At 42.6% G+C, this 20433-nt stretch overlaps 1 protein-coding gene across 1 annotated transcript in view; it reads left to right on the forward strand.

Moving 5' to 3' along the window:
- Window positions 1-330: 330 nt before the first annotated feature.
- Window positions 331-20433, forward strand: part of LOC111958154 (smoothelin) — an 80700-nt gene continuing 60597 nt past the window's right edge. The window contains 1 exon segment of the mRNA XM_070436976.1: window positions 331-833. Coding sequence (XP_070293077.1) covers window positions 783-833 — 51 coding nt within the window. The 5' untranslated portion in view covers window positions 331-782.

The following is a 20433-nucleotide window of genomic DNA, read 5'->3' on the forward strand; positions in this document are numbered from 1 at the left end:
GCACGTTTCGGCATAACAGGACTATCCAAGTTACATATAATATAGCTTACTTTAATGACCATATCTGGATCAATCTAAATATTAGTTAACCTTTGACAAGTAGAGAAATGTTAAGTACAACATAACACTATTGCATGTCCAAAGAGTAGATATGTAATCTACTTGTTTAAAAATATAATATTTTACATAAACAAGATTTTTTCAAAAATAATTCATTACTTCTTGACTAACAATCCATCCACTGTGTCAGTTTTGAATATCTGTTTTTCAATTGGTCGAGGAGTCTATTGAATGGGCGGGACAGACCTAACATTAGTGGGAATTCTGGATTCAAAGCTCGCGCTTTCTGTTTCAAACTTCGCTTCTCGTATTCGAAAGGTTTTAGGAGAGAGAAGTAATAAAAGGCAGAATTTAAGAAGTATATGTTTTTCATCTCTAGGGCACTCCAGTCGTTTCTTATTAACGTAATCCAAAAGTTATTTTGAGGCAGGAATTTGCATTGTGATAAGACAAGTTCTATGTAAAGTTGCTTGGAAGAAACCGTAAATATTCGAGCAGGTGGAGCATCAATTCCGACACGTGAAAAGGGGACTTGTCTTTTGGGACACAATTGTTGCCAGCATTTGTATCCTGCTGGTCTGCTTTATTAAATTGATAGGGTCCACACGTTTAACCCGCGTCGTTCTTTGTTTGAAGGACGTTTCCAAATCAAAAGCCGGCTTTTTCTTCCTTTTTGAGTTAACATTTTACCTGTCATTGTGACGTTACCCTAAATACTGAAAATGTCAGCTGAAAGATATTCAATATTGGATGAACCGTCGCTTCGGAACCTGGTGAGTGTGAAATATATACCCTGATTTATTTATCCTGTTGTGTGTAATTAAACTTTACTATAGGCTGTTTTTTGTACACACCTGAGAATAATTGGGCATGAGAGGGCTGGGAGAGCATGTTAGCTAACCCCAACCCTTTAACCTTAACCCCTAACCCAGCTAACGTTAGCCACCTAGGTAATGTTAGCGTTAGGAATTACCATACAGTTAGCAAATTCGTAACATACTTTTGTATATATAATGTATGTGGCCAGCCCTTCAAATTTGTGGATTCGACCATTTCAGCCAGACCCGTTGCTGACAGGTGTAAAAAATCGAGCACACGGCCATGCAATGTCTCCATTGACAAACATTGGCAGTAGAAGGGCCTTACTGAAGAGCTCAGTGACTTTCAACGTGGCACCATCACGTTGAAGGATGACACTTTTCCAACAAGTCAGCCCTGCTAGAGCTGCCCTGGTCAACTGCAAGTTATGTTATTGTGAAGTGGAAACGTCTAGGAGCAATAACGGCTCAGCCGCGAAGTGGTAGGCCGCACAAGCTCACAGAACGGGCCTGCCGAGTGCTGAAGTGCGTAAAAATGGTATGTCCTCGGTTGCAACAATCACTACTGAGTTCCAAACTGCCTCTGGAAGCAACTTCAGCACAAGAACTGTTCGTCGGGAGCTTAATGAAATGGGTTTCCATGGCGAGCAGCTGCACACAAGCTTAAGCTCACCATGCTCAATGCCAAGCATCGGCTGGAGTGGTGTAAAGCTCGCCACCATTGGACTCTGGAGCAGTGGAAACGCATTCTCTGGAGAGATGAATCACGCTTCCCCATCTGGCAGTCCGATGGACGAATCTGGGTTTGGTGGATGCCAGGAGAACCCTACCTGCCCCAATGCATAGTGCTAACTGTGACGTTTTGGTGGAGAAATAGTGGTCTGGGGCTGTTTTTCATGGTTTGGGCTAGGCCATTTAGTTCCAGTGAAGGGAAATCTTAACACTATAGCATACAATGACGTTCCAGACAATTATGTGCTTCCAACTTTGTGGCAACAGTTTGGGGAAGGCCCTTTCCTGTTTCAGCATGACAATGCCCCCAGTGCACAACGAGGTCCATAAAGAAATGGTTTGTTGAGATCGGTGTGGAAGAACTTGACTGGCCTGCACAGAGCCCTGACCTCAACCCCATTGAACACCTTTGGGTTGAATTGGAATGCAGACTGCGAGCCAGGCCTAATCGCCCAATATCAGTGTCCGACCTCACTAATGCTCTTGTGGCTGAATGGAAGCCAGTCTCCGCAGCAATGTTCCAACATCTAGTGGAAAGCCTTCCCAGAAGAGTGGAGGCTGTTTATAGTGGCAAAGTGGGGGACCAACTCCATATTAATGCCCATGATTTTAGAATTTTGATGTTCGACGAGCAGATATGTATTATACTTTTGCAAATTGGTAACATCGTACGAATTGAAACTTGTAACATGTCATACGAAATGGATTATGGACATCCACAAATAATACATACCTTATGTATCATACTAATTTGAGTGTTGGGGAGGCAGGTAGCCTAGTAGTTAAAGCGTTGGGCCAGTAACCGAAAGGTTGCTGGATCGAATCCCCAAGCTGACAAGGTACAGATCTGTTGTTCTGCCCCTGAACAAGACAGTTAACCCACTGTTCCCCAGTAGGCCGTCATTGTAAATAAGAATTTGTTCTTAACTGACTTGCTTAGTTAATCCTGCATTACATTTTATTTATTTTTTCGTTTGTTACATCTACCCCGTGAGTCCAGGTTGCAGTGACCTGTTTTATAAAAACAGTGAGGGATGATCATGTGTGGGATCGAAATGTTGGTCAGTTAATTGATTGACCTTATACTGAACATAAATATTAACAACATTCAACAATTAAAGATTTTACTGAGTTACAGTTCCTATAAAGAAATCGGACAATTGAAATAAATTCATTAGGCACTAATCTATGGATTTCACATGACTGCGAATACAGATATGCCTCTTGGTCACATAAACAAATGAAGTATGGTTGGGGATCTGAAAACCAGTCAGTATCTGGTGTGACCATTTGCCTATTGCAGCGCTACACATCTTCTTCGCATGGAGTTGATCAGGCTATTGATTGTGGCCTGTGGAATATTGTCCCACTCCTTTTCAATGGCAGTGCAAAGTTGCTGGATATTGGCGGGAACTGGAACACGCTGTTGTACACGTCGATCCAGAACATCCCAAACATGCTCAATGGGTGACATGTCTGAGTATGCAGGCTATGGAATAACTGGGACATTTTCAGGTTCCAGGAATTGTGTACAGATCCTTGCAACATGGGGCTGTGCATTATCATGCTGAAACATGAGGTAATGGCGGCGGATGAATAGCACGGCAATGGGCCTTAGGATCTCGTCACGGTGTCTCTGTGCCTTCAAATTGCCATAGATAAAATGCAATTGTCTTCATTGTCTGTATTTTATGCCTGCCCATACCATAACCCCACCGCCACCATGGGGCACTCTGTTCACAATGTTGACATCAGCATACCGCTCGCCGTACTCGTGGTCTGCGGTTGTGAGGCCTGTTGAACGTATGCGCATTATCAGGGATGTAAACACATTTTTTTTTTTTTTTTTTTATATATCTATGTAAAATTTCTGGGTTCTTTATTTCAGCTCATGAAACATGGGACCAACATTGTTGCGTTTTTATATTTTTCTTCAGTGTTTAAGGAGAGTAATCTAGCCCAAATTGAACAGTTTAGTCGACCTCGAGCTCTGAGGGTGGACACATGGCATTATGTCTTCGGTTTGCGTAAAGTTTATTGAGCACTTTTGACTCTTGGTCATAGGCATTATCCTTGCCTAATTTGCAATGGGTTGTGGCTCTGAGGCGAAGCGCAGTAGCTTAACCTGGTGTGAACTGAAAGCAGGTCGTCAACTTGGAGGGTGCGTGAAGAAGACATCTCTGAACACCACCACAGGCGAGTATGTTTTAAGTACTCAATGAGCAGAGCTCCAGGGGGTGGTAAACCATGTCCAGAGTCCCAAACAATGTAGAAGTTCTCTGACACTCAATGCTGCGTTCTAATGTTGTTTTTACATGTCCAAACATTGTTTTCCAAAATAATTTATATATAATGTCTACAATTGATTATATTACGACTTTTACACCTCATTGACATTTAGCCTATGGATATTTTAGGTGAGTCTGAACTAGAGGTCGACCGATTATGATTTTTCAACACCGATACCGATTTATTGGAGGACCAAAAAAAGCCGATACTGATTAATCGGCAGATTTTTACTTCTTTATTTGTAATAATGACAATTACAACAATACTGAATGAACACTTATTTTAACTTAATATAATACATCAATAAAATCAATTTAGCCTCAAATAAATAATGAAACATGTTCAATTTGGTTTAAATAATGCAAAAACAAAGTGTTGGAGAAAGAAAGTAAACAGTGCAATTATGTGCCATGTAGAAGCTAACGTTTAAGTTCCTTGCTCAGAACATGAGAACATATGAAAGCTGGTGGTTCCTTTTACGTGAGGCTCTCAATATTCCCAGGTAAGAAGTTTTAGGTTGTAGTTATTATAGGAATTATAGGACTATTTCTCTCTCTACGATTTGTATTTCATATACCTTTGACTATTGGATGTTCTTATAGGCACTTAGTATTGCCAATGTAACAGTATAGCTTCCATCCCTCTCCTCGACGCTACCTGGGCTCGAACCAGGAACACATCGACAACAGCCACCCTCGAAGCAGCGTTACCCATGCAGAGCAAGGGGACAACTACTCCAAGTCTCAGAGCGAGTGACACGCTATTAGCGTGCACCCCGCTAACTAGCTAGCCATCTCACATCGGTTACACCAGCCTGATAGGTTTGAAGTCATAAACAGCGCAATGCTTGAAGCATTGCGAAGAGCTGCTGGCAGAACGCACGAAAGTGCTGTTTGAATGAATGCTTATGTCATGACGTTGGCCTGGGGGTAGGTTTATGACAGTCAATAAATACCTCTTCCCCCCCCCCCCCCTTTCACTCTCTATTCTACTGATGTGACATTAGAAAACCCCTTGGTTAACATAGAGATTCTGGGAACATCAGAAGTTGGGGGGAAATTAACTATATTCTGGTAATCCGACCAATTGAACATATGCGGTGTGTATATTATTTCAGTTCGGTTGTCATCTGGCACATTCTCATCAATGATAGAATGACAAACTCTACAGTGGAAAGTCTACACATCAGAGTTATCGGATTCACATGGAATTGTTGTTCAATTGAAAAGTTTGAACATGAAATTATTCGTGATGGGATGAAATGTGATTTTAGCTTCTAAAATGTGAGAATTGGGTTTTCATGAGTGAATTAGGCCTGACTCAGTGGCCCGCCCACGTGAAGAGACATGGGTTGTAAATTATGAAACACACCCCTTTTCTCCCGCCACTATATAAACCCTTGACGAAAATGTAACCTTCTGTTCAATCAATCAATCAATTTTATTTTTATATAGCCCTTCGTACATCAGCTAATATCTCGAAGTGCTGTACAGACACCCAGCCTAAAACCCCAAACAGCTAGTAATGCAGGTGTTCCAAGTACCAGAGGTCTGCAGCCTCTGCGTTAAAAGGGACTAACATGTCAACTACAGAACTAAGCCAACCTCAGCGTGAGCTTTCGTTGCGAATGGTATGAACTTTGAACTCTTATTCACTATAGAAGTGATACCTCCTAGACGTTGAGTTAGCAACAGCAGCTGCAAACTTAAATTAGGATAGGACAGAGTATCCCGTCTACCACACAACGACGTTACTACAACGTATCCAATTGACCAGCAGAGACATTCTTCAAAGGACTCGGTTGGGCAACACGGCCTTCCATCTACCACCAACCTACCGAAGCGCAGCTCAGAGTAAATATTTATTGCATTTTCCTTTTCCAAATGGGCGGTAATTTAGAATGCATAGGATACTGTATTTACGATAGCACAGCTTCGCCCTTTGTTCCTCAGTCTTCCCGCTCTTTCACTCAAACCCAGCCCCTTTTCTTTTGTCTAACCAGCTGTCATATCTGTTCTGCCCGCTAGGGACGTTTTCCTTTATGACGTAATTTGTAATCGAGGTATGATCAAGGTATGTCATACAAGCAAGCCAAACACCTGTGAGTCCAAATGTGCACTTCATATTTCCATATAAAACTCATGTCATATACAGTGTCAACATTTATGATCACTGTTTGATGCACAAAATGTTACAAAATGACATGGCGTCATACCCTGGGTTGTTCCGAACAGAATGAGCCTATGTTTATCTATTGTGAAGAAGATTCGCTGTGACATAAGCACCTGAATGCATTCAAGACTTCTTTCTATGTGCTCCAAAATTATGACTGAGTCATAAGTGCATTGAAATGACTTAGGACCTGTGTACACTTTGTAGAGGAGTGTGGCCACTTGGAGACACCAGTTAGTCCTCTCTCTCAACCCCTTGTAATTTATTTGTCTTATCAGTGTTTCCACTATATTCCTCAGACCTGGAGGGAAGCCAAAGTCATTCCGCTACCCAAGAGTGTGCAAAGCTGTCATCAAGGCATAGGGTGTCTATTTGAAGAATCTCAAATATAAAATATATTTTGATTTTTTTTAAAACATTTTTTGGTTACTACATGATTCCATGTGTGTTATTTCATCGTTTTGATGTCTTCACTATTATTCTACAATGTAGAAAATAGTAAAAATAAAGAATAATCCTTGAATAAGTAGGTGTTCTAAACTTTTGACTTGTAGTGTATGTGCAACTGACACACACTACATGTTCATGTATTTTGTCTGTCTTTTTTGTTATACGTCGGACACCAGTAAGACTAATGTCGGCTAATGGTGATCGTAATAAATCAAATGAATTTAGCACCGGTGCGAAATCGTTGCTTCCACTCAAATATCCAAGAGGTTTCTAAACAGCTTCTACCCCCAAGCCATAAGACTCCTGAACATCTCAACCTTAGATTCGTCTGTCCCAATATTCCGCTGTCCAGTGTCTTATCTTAATCTTTCTTTTTTATTTGCCAGTCTGAGATATGGCTTTTTTCTTTACAACTCTGCCTAGAAGGCCAGCATCCCGGAGTCTCCTCTTCACTGTTGACATTGAGACTGGTGTTTTGCGGGTATTATTTAATGAAGCTGCCAGTTGAGGACTTGTGAGGCGTCTGTTTCTCAAACTAGACACACTAATGTACTTGTCCTCTTGCTCAGTTGTGCACCGGGGCCTCCCACTCCTCTTTCTATTCTGTTTAGAGGCTGTTTGCGCTGTTCTGTGAAGGGAGTAGTATACAGCGTTGTACGAGATCTTCAGTTTCTTGGCAATTTCTCACATGGAATAGCCTTCATTTCTCACAACAGAATAGACTGACGAGTTTCAGAAGAAAGTTCTTTGTTTCTGGCCAATTTGAGCCTGTAATCAAACCCACAAATGCTGATGCTCCAGATACTCAACTAGTCTAAAGAAGGCCAGTTATTTTTTTAATTGCTGTTTTAATCAGCACAACGGTTTTCAGCTGTGCTAACATAATTGCAAAAGGGTTTTCTAATGATCAATTAGCCTTATTAAATGATAAACTTGGATTAGCTAAACTTGGATTAGCTAACACAACGTGCCATTGGAACACAGGAGTGATGGTTGCTGATAATGGCCTCTGTACGCCTATGTAGATATTCCATAAAAAATCTGCCGTATTCAGCTACAATAGTCATTTACAACATTAACAATGTCTACACTATATTTCTGATCAATTTTATGTTTTTTTAATGGACAGATTTGCTTTTCTTTAAAAAACAAGGACATTTCAAAGTGACCCCAAACTTTTGAACTGGTGTTGTGTGTGTTAGTATATATATAGTATATATATATATATAATATTATATATATATTATATATATATTATATATATATATATATATATATATACACTGCTCAAAAAATTAAAGGGAACACTTAAACAACACAATGTAACTCCAAGTCAATCACACTTCTGTGAAATCAACTGTCCACTTAGGAAGCAACACTGATTGACAATAAATTTCACATGCTGTTGTGCAAAGGAATAGACAACAGGTGGAAATTATAGCAATTAGCAAGACACCCCAATAAGGAGTGGTTCTGCAGGTGCGACCACAGACCACTTCTCAGTTCTATGCTTCCTGGCTGATGTTTTGGTCACTTGAATGCTGGCGGTGCTTTCACTCTAGTGGTAGCATGAGACGGAGTCTACCACCCACACAAGTGGCTTCAGGTAGTGCAGCTCATCCAGGATGGCACATCAATGCGAGCTGTGGCAAGAAGGTTTGCTGTGTTGTCAGCGTAGTGTCCAGAGCATGGAGGCGTACCAGGAGACAGGCCAGTACATCAGGAGACGTGGAGGAGGCCGTAGGAGGCGCAAAACCCAGCAGCAGGACCGCACGTGCCTTTTGTGCAAAAGGAGCACTGCCAGAGCCCTGCAAAATGACCCCCAGCAGGCCACAAATGTGCATGTGTCTGTCAAACGGTCAGAAACAGACTCCATGAGGTGGTATGAGGGCCCGACGTCCACAGGTGGGGTTGTGCTTACAGCCAACACCGTGCAGGAAAGTTTGGCATTTGCCAGAGAACACCAAGATTGGCAATTTGCCACTGGCGCCCTGTGCTCTTCAAGATGAAGCAGGGTCACACTGAGCACATGTGACAGTCTGGAGACGCCGTGGAGAAGTTCTGCTGCCTGCAACATCCTCCAGCATAACCGGTTTGGCGGTGAGTCAGTCATGGTGTGGGGTGCATTTCTTTGGGAGGCTGCACAGCCCTACATGGGCTCGCCAGAGGTAGCCTGCACTGCCATTAGGTACCGAGCTGAGCTCCTCAGACCCTTGTGAGACCATATGCTGGTGCGGTTGTCCTGGGTTCTCCTAATGCAAGACAATGCTAGACTCATGTGCTGGAGTGTGTCAGCAGTTCCTGCGAGGAGGCATTGATGCTATGGACTGGCCGCCGTTCCCAGACCTGATACAATTGAGCACATCTGGGACTCCATCCACAACGCACGTTGCACCACAGACTCAGGAGTTTGCGAATGCTTTAGTCCAGGTCTGGGAGGAGATCCCTCAGGAGACCATCCCACCGCATCAGGAGCATGCCCAGGCGTTGTAGGAGGTCATACAGGCACGTGGAGGCCACACACACTACTGAGCTCATTTTTACTTGTTTTAAGGACATTACATCAAAGTTGGATCAGCCTGTAGTGTGGTTTTCCACTTTAAAATTGAGTGTGACTCCAAATCCAGACCTCCATGGGTTATAAATTTGATTTCCATTGCTAATTTCGTGTGATTTTGTTGTCAGCACATTCAACTATGTAAAGAAAAAAGTATTTAATAAGAATATTTCATTCATTCAGATCTAGGATGTGTTATTTTAGTGTTCCCTTTATTTCTTTTAGCAGTGTATATTAAATAAGTTCATATTTAAGAACTAACAATCACCAGAATAAACACTAGACAGGGAGAATCAGAAATGTCATGGCTTGGGGCACTTGTTGATTTTGTTATGTTGAGTCACTCAGATGGCATAAGAACTTGGCACAAGCCATGGGAAAATGTATAGAATTTTTGGAAATTTTCTTTAAAACTGCACGTTTTCTCAGCCCCGTGCCAAAATGTGTAGAATTGCAGGAAACTAGCTTAAACTGTACATTTCTCTCCACCCATGGCAAATGTGTAGAACTGCATGAAATTAGCTTTAAAACATTACAATTTTGGCTCTGCGGCCAAGAGGACGGCCTCTAAATTTTTATTTTTTAAATCCGCTGTTTAAAAAAATCCTAGGAGAAACACTTGTGTTGCAACTACCCCACATTTTTTCAGGAATATTCAGAAATATGTTTCTGAATGTATCCAGAGTATTTTCAGATTTAGTTCAACAAATGCGGCTTAAAGTACAGTAAATGTGTAAAATGCACATAAAATCAACAGTCAATGTTTGGATTCAGTCTTGTCAGGTGAACTGTTGTGTCCTCACCTTTTGGTCTAATTTTCCCATAATCTCAACTGTTCCCTTTTCAATTGCTGCCATGGTTATGCATTTCATATTTACTCTGTAAGAAACATTTAAATTAAACCCTATCCATATAGGCCAATTCCCACACGTGTAAAGGGTTAAGACGTCTCCTCTCCCGTTAAAGGCAGAACCAGTCTGCTGCACTGCACAAGTTACAGCAGACTGGCATTGCAAGACTAGAAAGAAAAAAAAATAGTTTTTGATTAAAGCTGACCATTGAAGCATCAAGAAAACCAGCCCTCTCGTGGGTTCCCCTCCTGAGTGTGGGAAAAAATTGCAGTTAATCCTTAAGTGTTTTCCGTGTAGGCCCCGGATTCAAGCTGCTGCGTGCTTTACAGATACAAGGCTGCCACACACACTGGTAGAGAGGATTCCAGGTAGTGTCAGAGCAGAAACCATTGATAACACCCATTTTGAGTCTTTGTTTACAATAACCCAGAAAACTCCTGATTGGTAGATGGAATTACCTTTTGAACGTTTTATGGCTAGTGTTTACCTCACCTAGAGTGAGGAAAGCTGTACATTTGTGTGAGCAAACGGCACACCTGATTCACTCCACTGGACCTTTTGTCATTATCAGGTGTTTCTAGTCGTGTCATGTTGGACAAAGCTCCTCTATTCTCAAGTAGAACAAATGGCCATTGTCTTACATCAGACAATGCCCAATGACTGTGTTGTCACTGTCATTAGACTTGTGTGTACCCTCTCATTCAGTATTACAACCACAGTTCTATGTCCCACTACTCAACTGACGACAGTGTGTCACATCATTGACTGACAGCAGTGTGGTGGTGGCGCCATATATACTGACTATAATGTTAGAAAACACTGGAGCCAGACAGATCAGGCGGAACATGTTTATTTGATAAGACAGGAAACTTCTGTCTCTCTGACAAGTGCTTAAAATGGTATTTTTGGCCCAAAGGTAGCGGGGAAAAAATGCAATGAACTTTGAGATGGGCTACATTTTTATAGTATGGGTTATTTTTAGTCCATTGTATTGCACAATGTTTTTGATACACAAACAATAGCTTTGAGTAAATATACTATGGATGTTTAGTTTCATTTATCAAATATTATAGGCCATGTGCTATAAGGTGAAACAAAATGACATGATATTCAGTCAAATATGTTTTATTTGTAAGTTCACGACTTGTAAACCATAAATGTATTTGAAGTTCTTTATGTATTTTCAACAGAATAAGTTATGTTACCCATTTTGTCCTGCAGTGCCTGGAGAGCTAGCAGGAAAAAACTAGGCTTGAGAAATAAATTGACACATGGACATCTCTGTGTGCCTCCCACACTGCAGCTAGCACAAGGATAGTGTTGACAGACTAAAGGGAGGACATCCAGAGAGCTGCAGGTTGAAGTGCAAGAGACCTCTCCACAGCTGGTCTTTTCTGCAAAACTTTTAAACTAAACCACATCTGTTAGTGTCCAACTCGGTTTAGTTAATAAATAACTGAAAATATAATTACATAAATGCAGAACAGCATGAAAATAATCCCTCTTGAGAGTCCTAATAGATCTTGATATTCCACTGTCAGGGTTCTGGTCTGGCTCTATAAAGTAAAGCGGTAGGTAGGGCTTTGGTGGGCTGCTTGTCTGCAGCAACAACCGGCCAAACGGGAAGTTCTGGAAAAGGGATTTGAGGCGTTTTCCTCATCCTCCGGGTTTCTCCAGGACGGCTATATAGGGGTCTGGTTGGGCAAGGTGTTACAAGTCTGATCTCACACTTTGGGGATATTGAGTTTGGGAAAATGTCTGTCTTCTGCGTTCTCTGGCAAATACCTGCTTCAGATTCATGAAGCAGGTGTTGTGATCCCAGCAGGGACGTTTGACAGATGTTTACAGTCTCCTGTGAGACAACCCTCAGCCAGCTGTTGTTAGTGACTGCTGGTCCCCCAGCCACCCGCTCCCCTCAGCCTTCCCCAGGCCATGACAGCCCTGCAACTTCACGCCCAGCCTGGAAGCTTATTGCGTACGTTTGGGTAATGATGATGGACGAAGATCTCTCCCCTGTCCTCTTACATTCTCTTTTTGTCACCTCTACCATTATATACTCGGTTATTATTATTATTATTATTTTAGGTATACCACCGCGTTCACAATTGGTTCGCTCCTATAGACAGTGAGTCACGTGGCTTGCTATATAAAGCAGGCTGACGGGCATCGAGGCATTCAGTTACTGTTTGCTAAACGAGTGGCCTAAGTCACTTTGAGCGTGGTATGATCGTCAGTGCCAGGCGCGTTGGCGCCAGTATCTCAGAAACGTCCACCATCCTGGGTTTTTCACACATGACACTGTCTAGGGTTTACAGAGAATGGTGCCACAAACAAAAAACATCCAGGCAGTCCTGTAGGCGAAAACAGCTTGTTGATGGGAATGTTAAGAATCGTGAAAGCAAGCAGGCCACAAATAGGAAAATAACGGCACAGTACAACAAATCAAATCCAACTTTATTTGCCACATGCGCCGGATACAACAGGTGTAGACTTTACCGTGAAATGCTTACTTACAAGCCCTTAAAAGTAATAACAAAAAGTCACACAATAACAATAATGAGGCTATATACAGGGGGCACCAGTACCGAGTCAGTGTGCTGGGGTACAGGCTAGTTGAGGGGAATCTGTACATGTAGGTGGGGGGGTGAAGTGACTATGCATAGGTAACAAACAGCGAGTAGCAGTAGTGTACAAAAGGGGGGGTCAACGTAAATTGTCCGGTGGCGATTCTTATGAATTGTTCAGCAGTCTAATGGCTCGGGAGCATTTTGGTTCTAGACTTGGGGCTCCTGTACCGCTTTCTGTGCGGTAGCAGAGAAAACAGTCTATAACTTGGGTGACTGGAGTCTCTGACAATTTTATGGACTTTCCTCTGACACCGCCTATTATATAGGTCCTGGATGGCAGGAAGCTTGGCCCCAGAGAAGTACTGGACCGTTCGCACTACCCTCTGTAGCGCCTTACGGTAAGATGCCCAGGCGGTGATGCAACCGGTCAGGATGCTCTCGATGGTGCAGCTGTAGAACCTTTTGAGGATCGGAGGACCCATGCCAAATCTTTTCAGTCTCCTGAGAGGGAAAAGGTTTTGTTGTGTCCTCTTCATGACTGTCTTGGTATGTTTGGAACATGATAGTTTGTTGGTGACGTGGACACCAAGGAACTTAACTCTCGACCCGCTCCACTACAGCCCCGTTGATGTTAATGGGGGCCTGTTCCTGTAGTCCACGATCAGCTCCTTTTGGTCTGCTTGAAACATGTAGGTATTACAGACTCGGTCAGGGAGAGATTGAAAATGTCAGTGAAGACACTTGACAGTTGGTCTGCGCATGCTTTGAGTACATGTCCTGGTAATCCATCTAGCACAGCAGCTTTTGAGAATGTTGACCTGTTTAAAGGTTTTGTTCACATCTGCTACCGAGAGCGTTATCACACAGTCATCTAGAACAGCTGGAAAGGCATTTAGCTCATCTGGTAGGCTTGCGTGACTGGGCTGCTTGTGTCTGGGTTTCCCTTTGTAGTCCGTAATAGTTTTCAAGCCCTGCCACATCCGACGAGCGTCAGAGCCGGTGTAGTAGGATTCGATCTTAAACCTGTATTGACGCTTTGCTTGTTTGATGGTTTGTCTGAGGGCATAGCGGGATTTCTTATAAGCATCCGGATTAGTCTCCCACTCCTTGAAAGCGGCAGCTCTAGCCTTTAGCTCGATGCGGATGTTGCCTGTAATCCATGGCTTCTGGTTGGGATATGTACGTACAGTCACTGTGGGGACTACGTCACCGACCCACTTATTGATGAAGCTGATGACTGAGGTGGGTTATTCCTCAATGCCATTGGATGAATCCCGGAACATATTCTAGTCTGCTAGCAAAACAGTCCTGTAGTGTAGCATTCACGTCATCTGACCACTGTATTGAGCGAGTCAATTGTACTACCTGCTGTAGTTTTTGCTTGTAAGCAGGAGGATAGAATTAGGGTCAGATTTGCCAAATGGAGGGCGGGGGAGAGCTTTGTATGCATCTGTGTGTGGAGTAAAGGTGGTCTAGGATTTATTTTTTCCTGGTTGCAAATGTGACATGCTGGTAAAAATTTGGTAAAACTGATTTAAGTTTGTCTGCATTAAAGTCCCCGGCCACTAAGAGCGCCACTTCTGGTTGAGCATTTTCTTTGCCTATGGCCTTATAGAGTTGGTTGAGAGTGGTCTTAATTCCAGCTTCGTTTTGTGGTGATAAATAGACGGCTACGAATAATACAGATGATAACTCTCTTGGTCGATAATGTGGTGTGCAGAGCGGCATCTCGGAACGCACAACTCGTCGGTTCTTGTCCCGGATGGGCTATTGCAGCAAACGACCACACAGCACAACATATTTTTGTTGTGGCCCTTGAGAAGCACATCTGATTCTACTTAACTAATCATCAAGCACTTGACAAGTTGAATCAGGTGTTTTTGTCCAGGGCAACAACAAAAATGTGTGCTGTTGGGGGTACTCAAGGACCGGAGTTCAGAAACACTGATTAACAGACGGAGTGTGAAAGCACATAACTGGGGTTTAAGCTTTCCTGTCTGGAGTCCCTCAGAGGCATTTCCTGAGCTCCACCAAAGACGTCCTCTAGCGGATGCTGATGTTTTGCTTTCCTTGTTAGTGTTTAAAATGGTGGCGCTCCCTAGATATACACAGCTGTTTTTGTAGATTGTGTTCGTTCTGCCTGCCCCTCTCTCTGCTCCTGTCCGTGTTGCAGTGTAGTATAGGCTGGACTCTCTGGGCATATGGATCCAGCTGAACACCATGTTCCAGTTTTAGAACATCCCATTGTGCTACAAGCACCATGTTCCATCCCATGGGACTTCCGTCTGTTGCCTCCCTGATTTAACCGTTTCACACGTACAATCACATGGTTGTGATCATTCTACAGTGGTCCCTGAAGCGTACGATCACACCCGTGTGATTAGAAAGCTTATTTAGAACGGCCAGTTTCGAATGACGCAACAATCAGCATTTGAGCTGGCCACACTTTTTTAAAAGAAACTATTTACACAAACACAGTCCTTACAAAGTTATGTCCAGTATGTGAGCAGTTTATTTTTGGGTGCAATGTTCAGATATTCACAGAAGTATCTATAGCGTAACACAATCATCCAAACCGGAAAAATGTAGGCTACATTTGTCCTAGTGCTAACTGAGGAAAGATTGACGCAACACGAGGTCGTATTTTTAAAACTCTTGGCTAACATAAACTACAATATGAATTAGCTAATAGCAATTACAATGTATAATTAATCACATCATGGGTGAGCTCCCCATTGATCGAAATCGAGTAAAACACTTTCTCGAAATCGAAAGTAATCCGACGATGATTATATTCAGCGCGCCACCATGCTTTTTTCCCCCTTACAGAAACCAAAGATAAGACACAAGATTTTTTACATTTTATTTCACCTTTATTTAACCAGGTAAGCCAGTTGAGAACAAGTTCTCATTTACAACTGCGACCTGGCCAAGATAAAGCAAAGCAGTGGGACAAAAACAACAGAGTTACACATGGGATAAACAAACACGATAGAAAATCTGTATACAGTGTGTGCAAATGAAGTAAGGAGGTAAGGCAATAAATGGCGCATAGTGACAAAGTAATTACAATTGAGCAATTAACACGAGTGATGAATGTGCAGATGAGGATGTGAAAGTAGAAATACTGGTGTGCAAAATAGCAGAAAAAAAGAAATATGGGGATGAGGGAAGGTAGTTGGTTGGATGGGCTATTTACAGATGGGCTGTGTACAGCTGCAGCGATCGGTAAGCTGCTCTGACAGCCAATGCTTGAAGTTGGTGAGGGAGATAAGTCTCCAACTTCAGTGGTTTTTGCAATTCGTTCCAGTCATTGGCAGCAGAGACCTGGAGGGAAAGGTGGCCAAATTAGGTGTTGGGGGATGACCAGTGAAATATACTTGCTGGAGCGCATGCTACGGGTGGGTGTTTCTATGGTGACCAGTGAGCTGAGATAAGGCGGTGCTTTACCTAGCAAAGACTTATAGATCACCTGCAGCCAGTGGATTTGGCGGCGAATATGTAGCAAGGGCCAGCCAACGAGAGCATACAGGTCGCAATGGTGGGTAGTATATGTGGCTTTGGTTACAAAACGGATGGCACTGTGATAGACTGCATCCAATTTGCTGAGTAGAGTGTTGGAGGCTATTTTGTAAATGACATTGCCGAAGTCAAGGATCGGCAGGATAGTCAGTTTTACGAGGGTATGTTTGGCAGCATGAGTGAAGGATGCTTTGTTGCTAAATAGAAAGCCGATTCTAGATTTAAATTTGGATTGGAGGTGCTTAACTTCTTATGGCTGAAGGGGCAGTATTGAGTAGCTTGGATGAAAGGTGCCCATATCAAACGGCCTGCTCCTCAGTCATAGTTGCTAATATTTGCGTATTATTATTAGTATTGGATAGAAAACACTAAAGTTTCTAAAACTGTTTGAATTATGTCTGTGAGATTAACAGAACTCATATTGGCAGGCAAAATCCTGAGTTGAAATCAAAACAGGAAGTCAGAAATCTGAGCTTGTATGTATTCACCAGAGTCCCTAAAGAAATCCCCTTGAGTTATGAATGATTGTGCACTGCCTAGGGGTTCCACTAGATGTCAACCATCAATAGAAATGATAATGAGACTTCTATGATGTTGTGGGAGAGAATCAGTCAGGTGTCCATCAAGCAGCCATTTTCTGATCATGCTTTTTCCTCGTGGAAGTCACTTGCGTTCCATGGCTCACGAAGACAAGAAGGAATACTCCGGTTGGAACTTTATTGAAGCTATATGTTAAAAACATCCTAATGATTGATTGTGTACTTAGTTTGAAATGTTTCTTCGACCGGTAATATCAGTTTTTGAAGTTTTTGTCCGATATAACGCTGACCAGAATTAGCATTTGGATATGTAAACCAGACGCGCTAACAAAAGAAGGTATTTGGACATAAATAACGGATTTTTTCGAACAAAACAAACATTTATTCTGGACCTGGGATTCCTGGTGTGCTTTCTGATGTAGATCATCAAAGGTAAGGGAATATTTATCATTTACTTTTGAGCGCCGTCTCAGAATATAGCGTGTGTTTATTTTTCCGTAATGTTTTTTTGGAAATCTGACACAGCGGTTGCATTAAGGAGAGGTATATCTATAATTCCATGTGTATAACTTGTATTGTCATCTATATTTATGATGAGTATTTCGTTGAAACGATGTGGCTATGCAAAGTCACTTGATGTTTTTGCAACTAGTGAATCTAGTCGCCTCAATGTAAACTCAGATTTTTTTATATAAATATGAATTTAATCAAACAAAACATGCATGTATTGTGTAACATGAAGTCCTATGAGTGTCATCTGATGAAAATAATTGAAGGTTAGTGATTCATTTTATCTCTATTCTGGTTTTTGTGAAATCTACATTTAGCTGGAAAAAATGGCTGTGATTATTGTGGTTTTGTGGTGACCTAACGTAATCGTTTGTAGTGCTTTCTCTGAAAAGCCTATTTGAAATCGGACTCTTTGGTGGGATTAACAACAAGATTACCTTTAAAATGATATAAGACACATGAATGTCTGAGGAATTTTAATTATGAGATTTCTGTTTTTTGAATTTGGCGCCCTGCACTTCGACTGGCTGTTGTCATATCGGTCCCGTTACCGGGACTTCAGCCATGAGAAGTTTTAATATGAGTCTGGAAGGAGAGTTTACAGTCTAGCCAGACACCTAGGTATTTATAGTTGTCCACATATTCTAAGTCAGAACCGTCAAGAGTAGTGATGCTAGGTGGGTGGGCACGGGCAGAGATCGGTTGAAGAGCATGCATTTAGTTTTACTAGTGTTTAAGAGCAGTTGGAGGCCACAGAAGGAGTGTTGTATGGCATTGAAGCTTGTTTGGAGGTTAGTTAACACAGTGTCCAAAGAAGGGCCAGAAGTATACAGAAAGCTGTCGTCTGCGTAGAGGTGGATCAAAGAATCACCCGCAGCAAGAGCGACATCATTAATATATACAGAGAAAAGAATCGGCCCGAGAATTGAACCCTGTGGCACCCCCATAAAGACTGCCGGAGGTCCGGACAAACAGGCCCTCCGATTTGACACACAGAACTCTACCTGAGAAGTAGTTAGTGAACCAGGCGAGGCAGTCATTAGAGAAAACAAGGCTGTTGAGTCTGCCGATAAGAATACGGTGATTGACAGTCGGAAGCCTTGGCCAGGTCGATGAAGACTGCTGCACAGTTTTTTATTGATGGTGGTTATGATAGCCACGCTCAAGATCCTAAACGATGAGGTGCACCCATGACCAGCTCGGAATACCGGACTGCATAGCGGAGCCTTCTCTGGTGGGATTCAAGATGGTCGGTGATCTGTTTGTTCACTTGGCTTTCAAAGACTTTAGAAAGGCAGGGCAGGATGGGTATAGGTCTGTAACAGTTTGGTTCTAGTGTCTCCCCCTTTGAAGAGGGGGATGACCGCAGCCGCTTTCGTATGGAAAGAGAGGTTGAACAGACGAGTAATAGAGGTTGCAACAATGGCGGTGGATAATTTTAGGAAGAGATAGATGGGTTTGGTCTGTTTATAGTATGCATGTTGAAGGGGTGTGTCGTCTTCCATCGTTCACATCCCACCATTCACTTCCTGAACTCTTACTCACCTCATTTTGTTATAACATCTTTGGTCCGACAGACGAATACGTGAAACCCAGAATGCATTGCATGTCAACAAACATGGCTCCACACATAGCTGGAATTAGCTTAGCTCATCATAATCAGTACAACCTTCAAAAAAGTATTTTACACACATAATATTACATTCTTTGCAAGAATCGGAATGCATGATTTATCACCGGACCTTGAAAACATGTGAATAAAACAGTAAATATATCAATAATTACCACACAAAACACATTTTCTGATAGTGATTTATTGATACAAGTGGCGCATGCTGGCAGTCAATCACGTAACCTCTCACTCCCACTCAGTGTTGTTATGCATGTAGCTACTGAGCTAAGCTGTAGCATTAGCAATGTCTTTGAAAGGAAACAACTCACAAATGTGGACATTTTGTAGATTTTTTAAAATTCTGACTCTGAGTATGAAAGTCAGGAAACAGATTCTGACAGTGACAGTGAGTAGCTGCACCCCAGCCATTGAGAACCCTGAATCTGAGGACCCCTTGTCCACTGACAAAGTCCCAGGTCCCTTTGAAGATGCTGGTGGTGATGGAGGCAGACTGACATTGGATGACGTAAAGGAGTTCTGTGGTAGCTGGAGGGCTGCCAGCCAGTTCACCCCTCCTGGCCCTGCTGTTTGCTTTGAGTTCCAGTCTGGAGTGCAACGCCCCTTGCCATTTCCATCTGATGCAGTGTTTCAAGTTGTGTCTGGCAGAGGAGTTGGTGGGAGACATAGAGACCAATCCCTATGCCTTGGCGCTACAGGAGAAGAGAGAGACAGGATTGGGGGGGACAACCACAATTATTGAAATGTATACCTTCCTGGTGACAGTCCTTCACCCGGGGATAGTAAAGAAGAACTCCCTAAGAGAATACTGGAGCACAGATACTATGTTTGCAACTCCCTTCTTTGCCAAACTCTTTTCCCAAGACCGCTTCCTAGTTCTGCTGTGATGCCTGCATTTCGGCAACAATGCTTCTGCCATCCAAAATTACCCGTTATACAAAATAAGAAATGTTCTTACCAGCCTGGCAATAGCGTTTGGTTGAGTCTTTGTGCCATACAACGACCTATGCATTGATGAGTATGAGGGGCTTGGGGTGTTCGGGTCCATGATGATGACCATGCTGGCTCCTCATCTCAGCAAAGGATACACTTTGTATGCAGACAATTGTTACAGCAGTCCCAACATTGTTCCAGCATCTGCTCTCCAACAGCACAGGGGCCTGTGGTACAGTCAGGTCAAAAAGGAAGGGGATGCCTGCTTTCGGATGCAGAAGGGAGGTGGAGTTCAAGGAGAACGGTCAACAGCTGGCAGTAAAGTGGCATGACAAACGAGATATCCATGTCCTCTCCACTGTCCAAACAGCAACCATGTCGGCCACAGGGAAGGTGGACCACCTGACGAGAGAGAAAAATCAAACCAGACTGTGCTTGACTATAACCTCAATATGGGGGCAGTGAATAAGGCGGACATGATAAACAGCTTTGTGGAATGCACTCGGAAAACGACCAAGTGGTATAAGAAGATATTTTTCCTGCCCTCAGTGGCCACATAGTTACTGAACAAGGTATTTTTTGTAATTGAACGTACAGTTCACATGCAAATCACATACAGAAACTATTATAACGTAATAAGGCACTTACTTTGATAGAAACGCACACATTTCCAAAGTTATTATTGGTAACGAAAACAGCTATGACTGCGATGCAGGCAACAGACGGAATGTGTGTGTGTGTGTGTGTGTGTGTGTGTGTGGTTGTGTGTGTGTGTGTGTGTGTGTTGTTGTGTGTGTGTGTGT

This window comes from Salvelinus sp. IW2-2015, linkage group LG33, assembly GCF_002910315.2.
Source record: "Salvelinus sp. IW2-2015 linkage group LG33, ASM291031v2, whole genome shotgun sequence".
In the NCBI taxonomy this organism is placed as follows: domain Eukaryota; kingdom Metazoa; phylum Chordata; class Actinopteri; order Salmoniformes; family Salmonidae; genus Salvelinus; species Salvelinus sp. IW2-2015.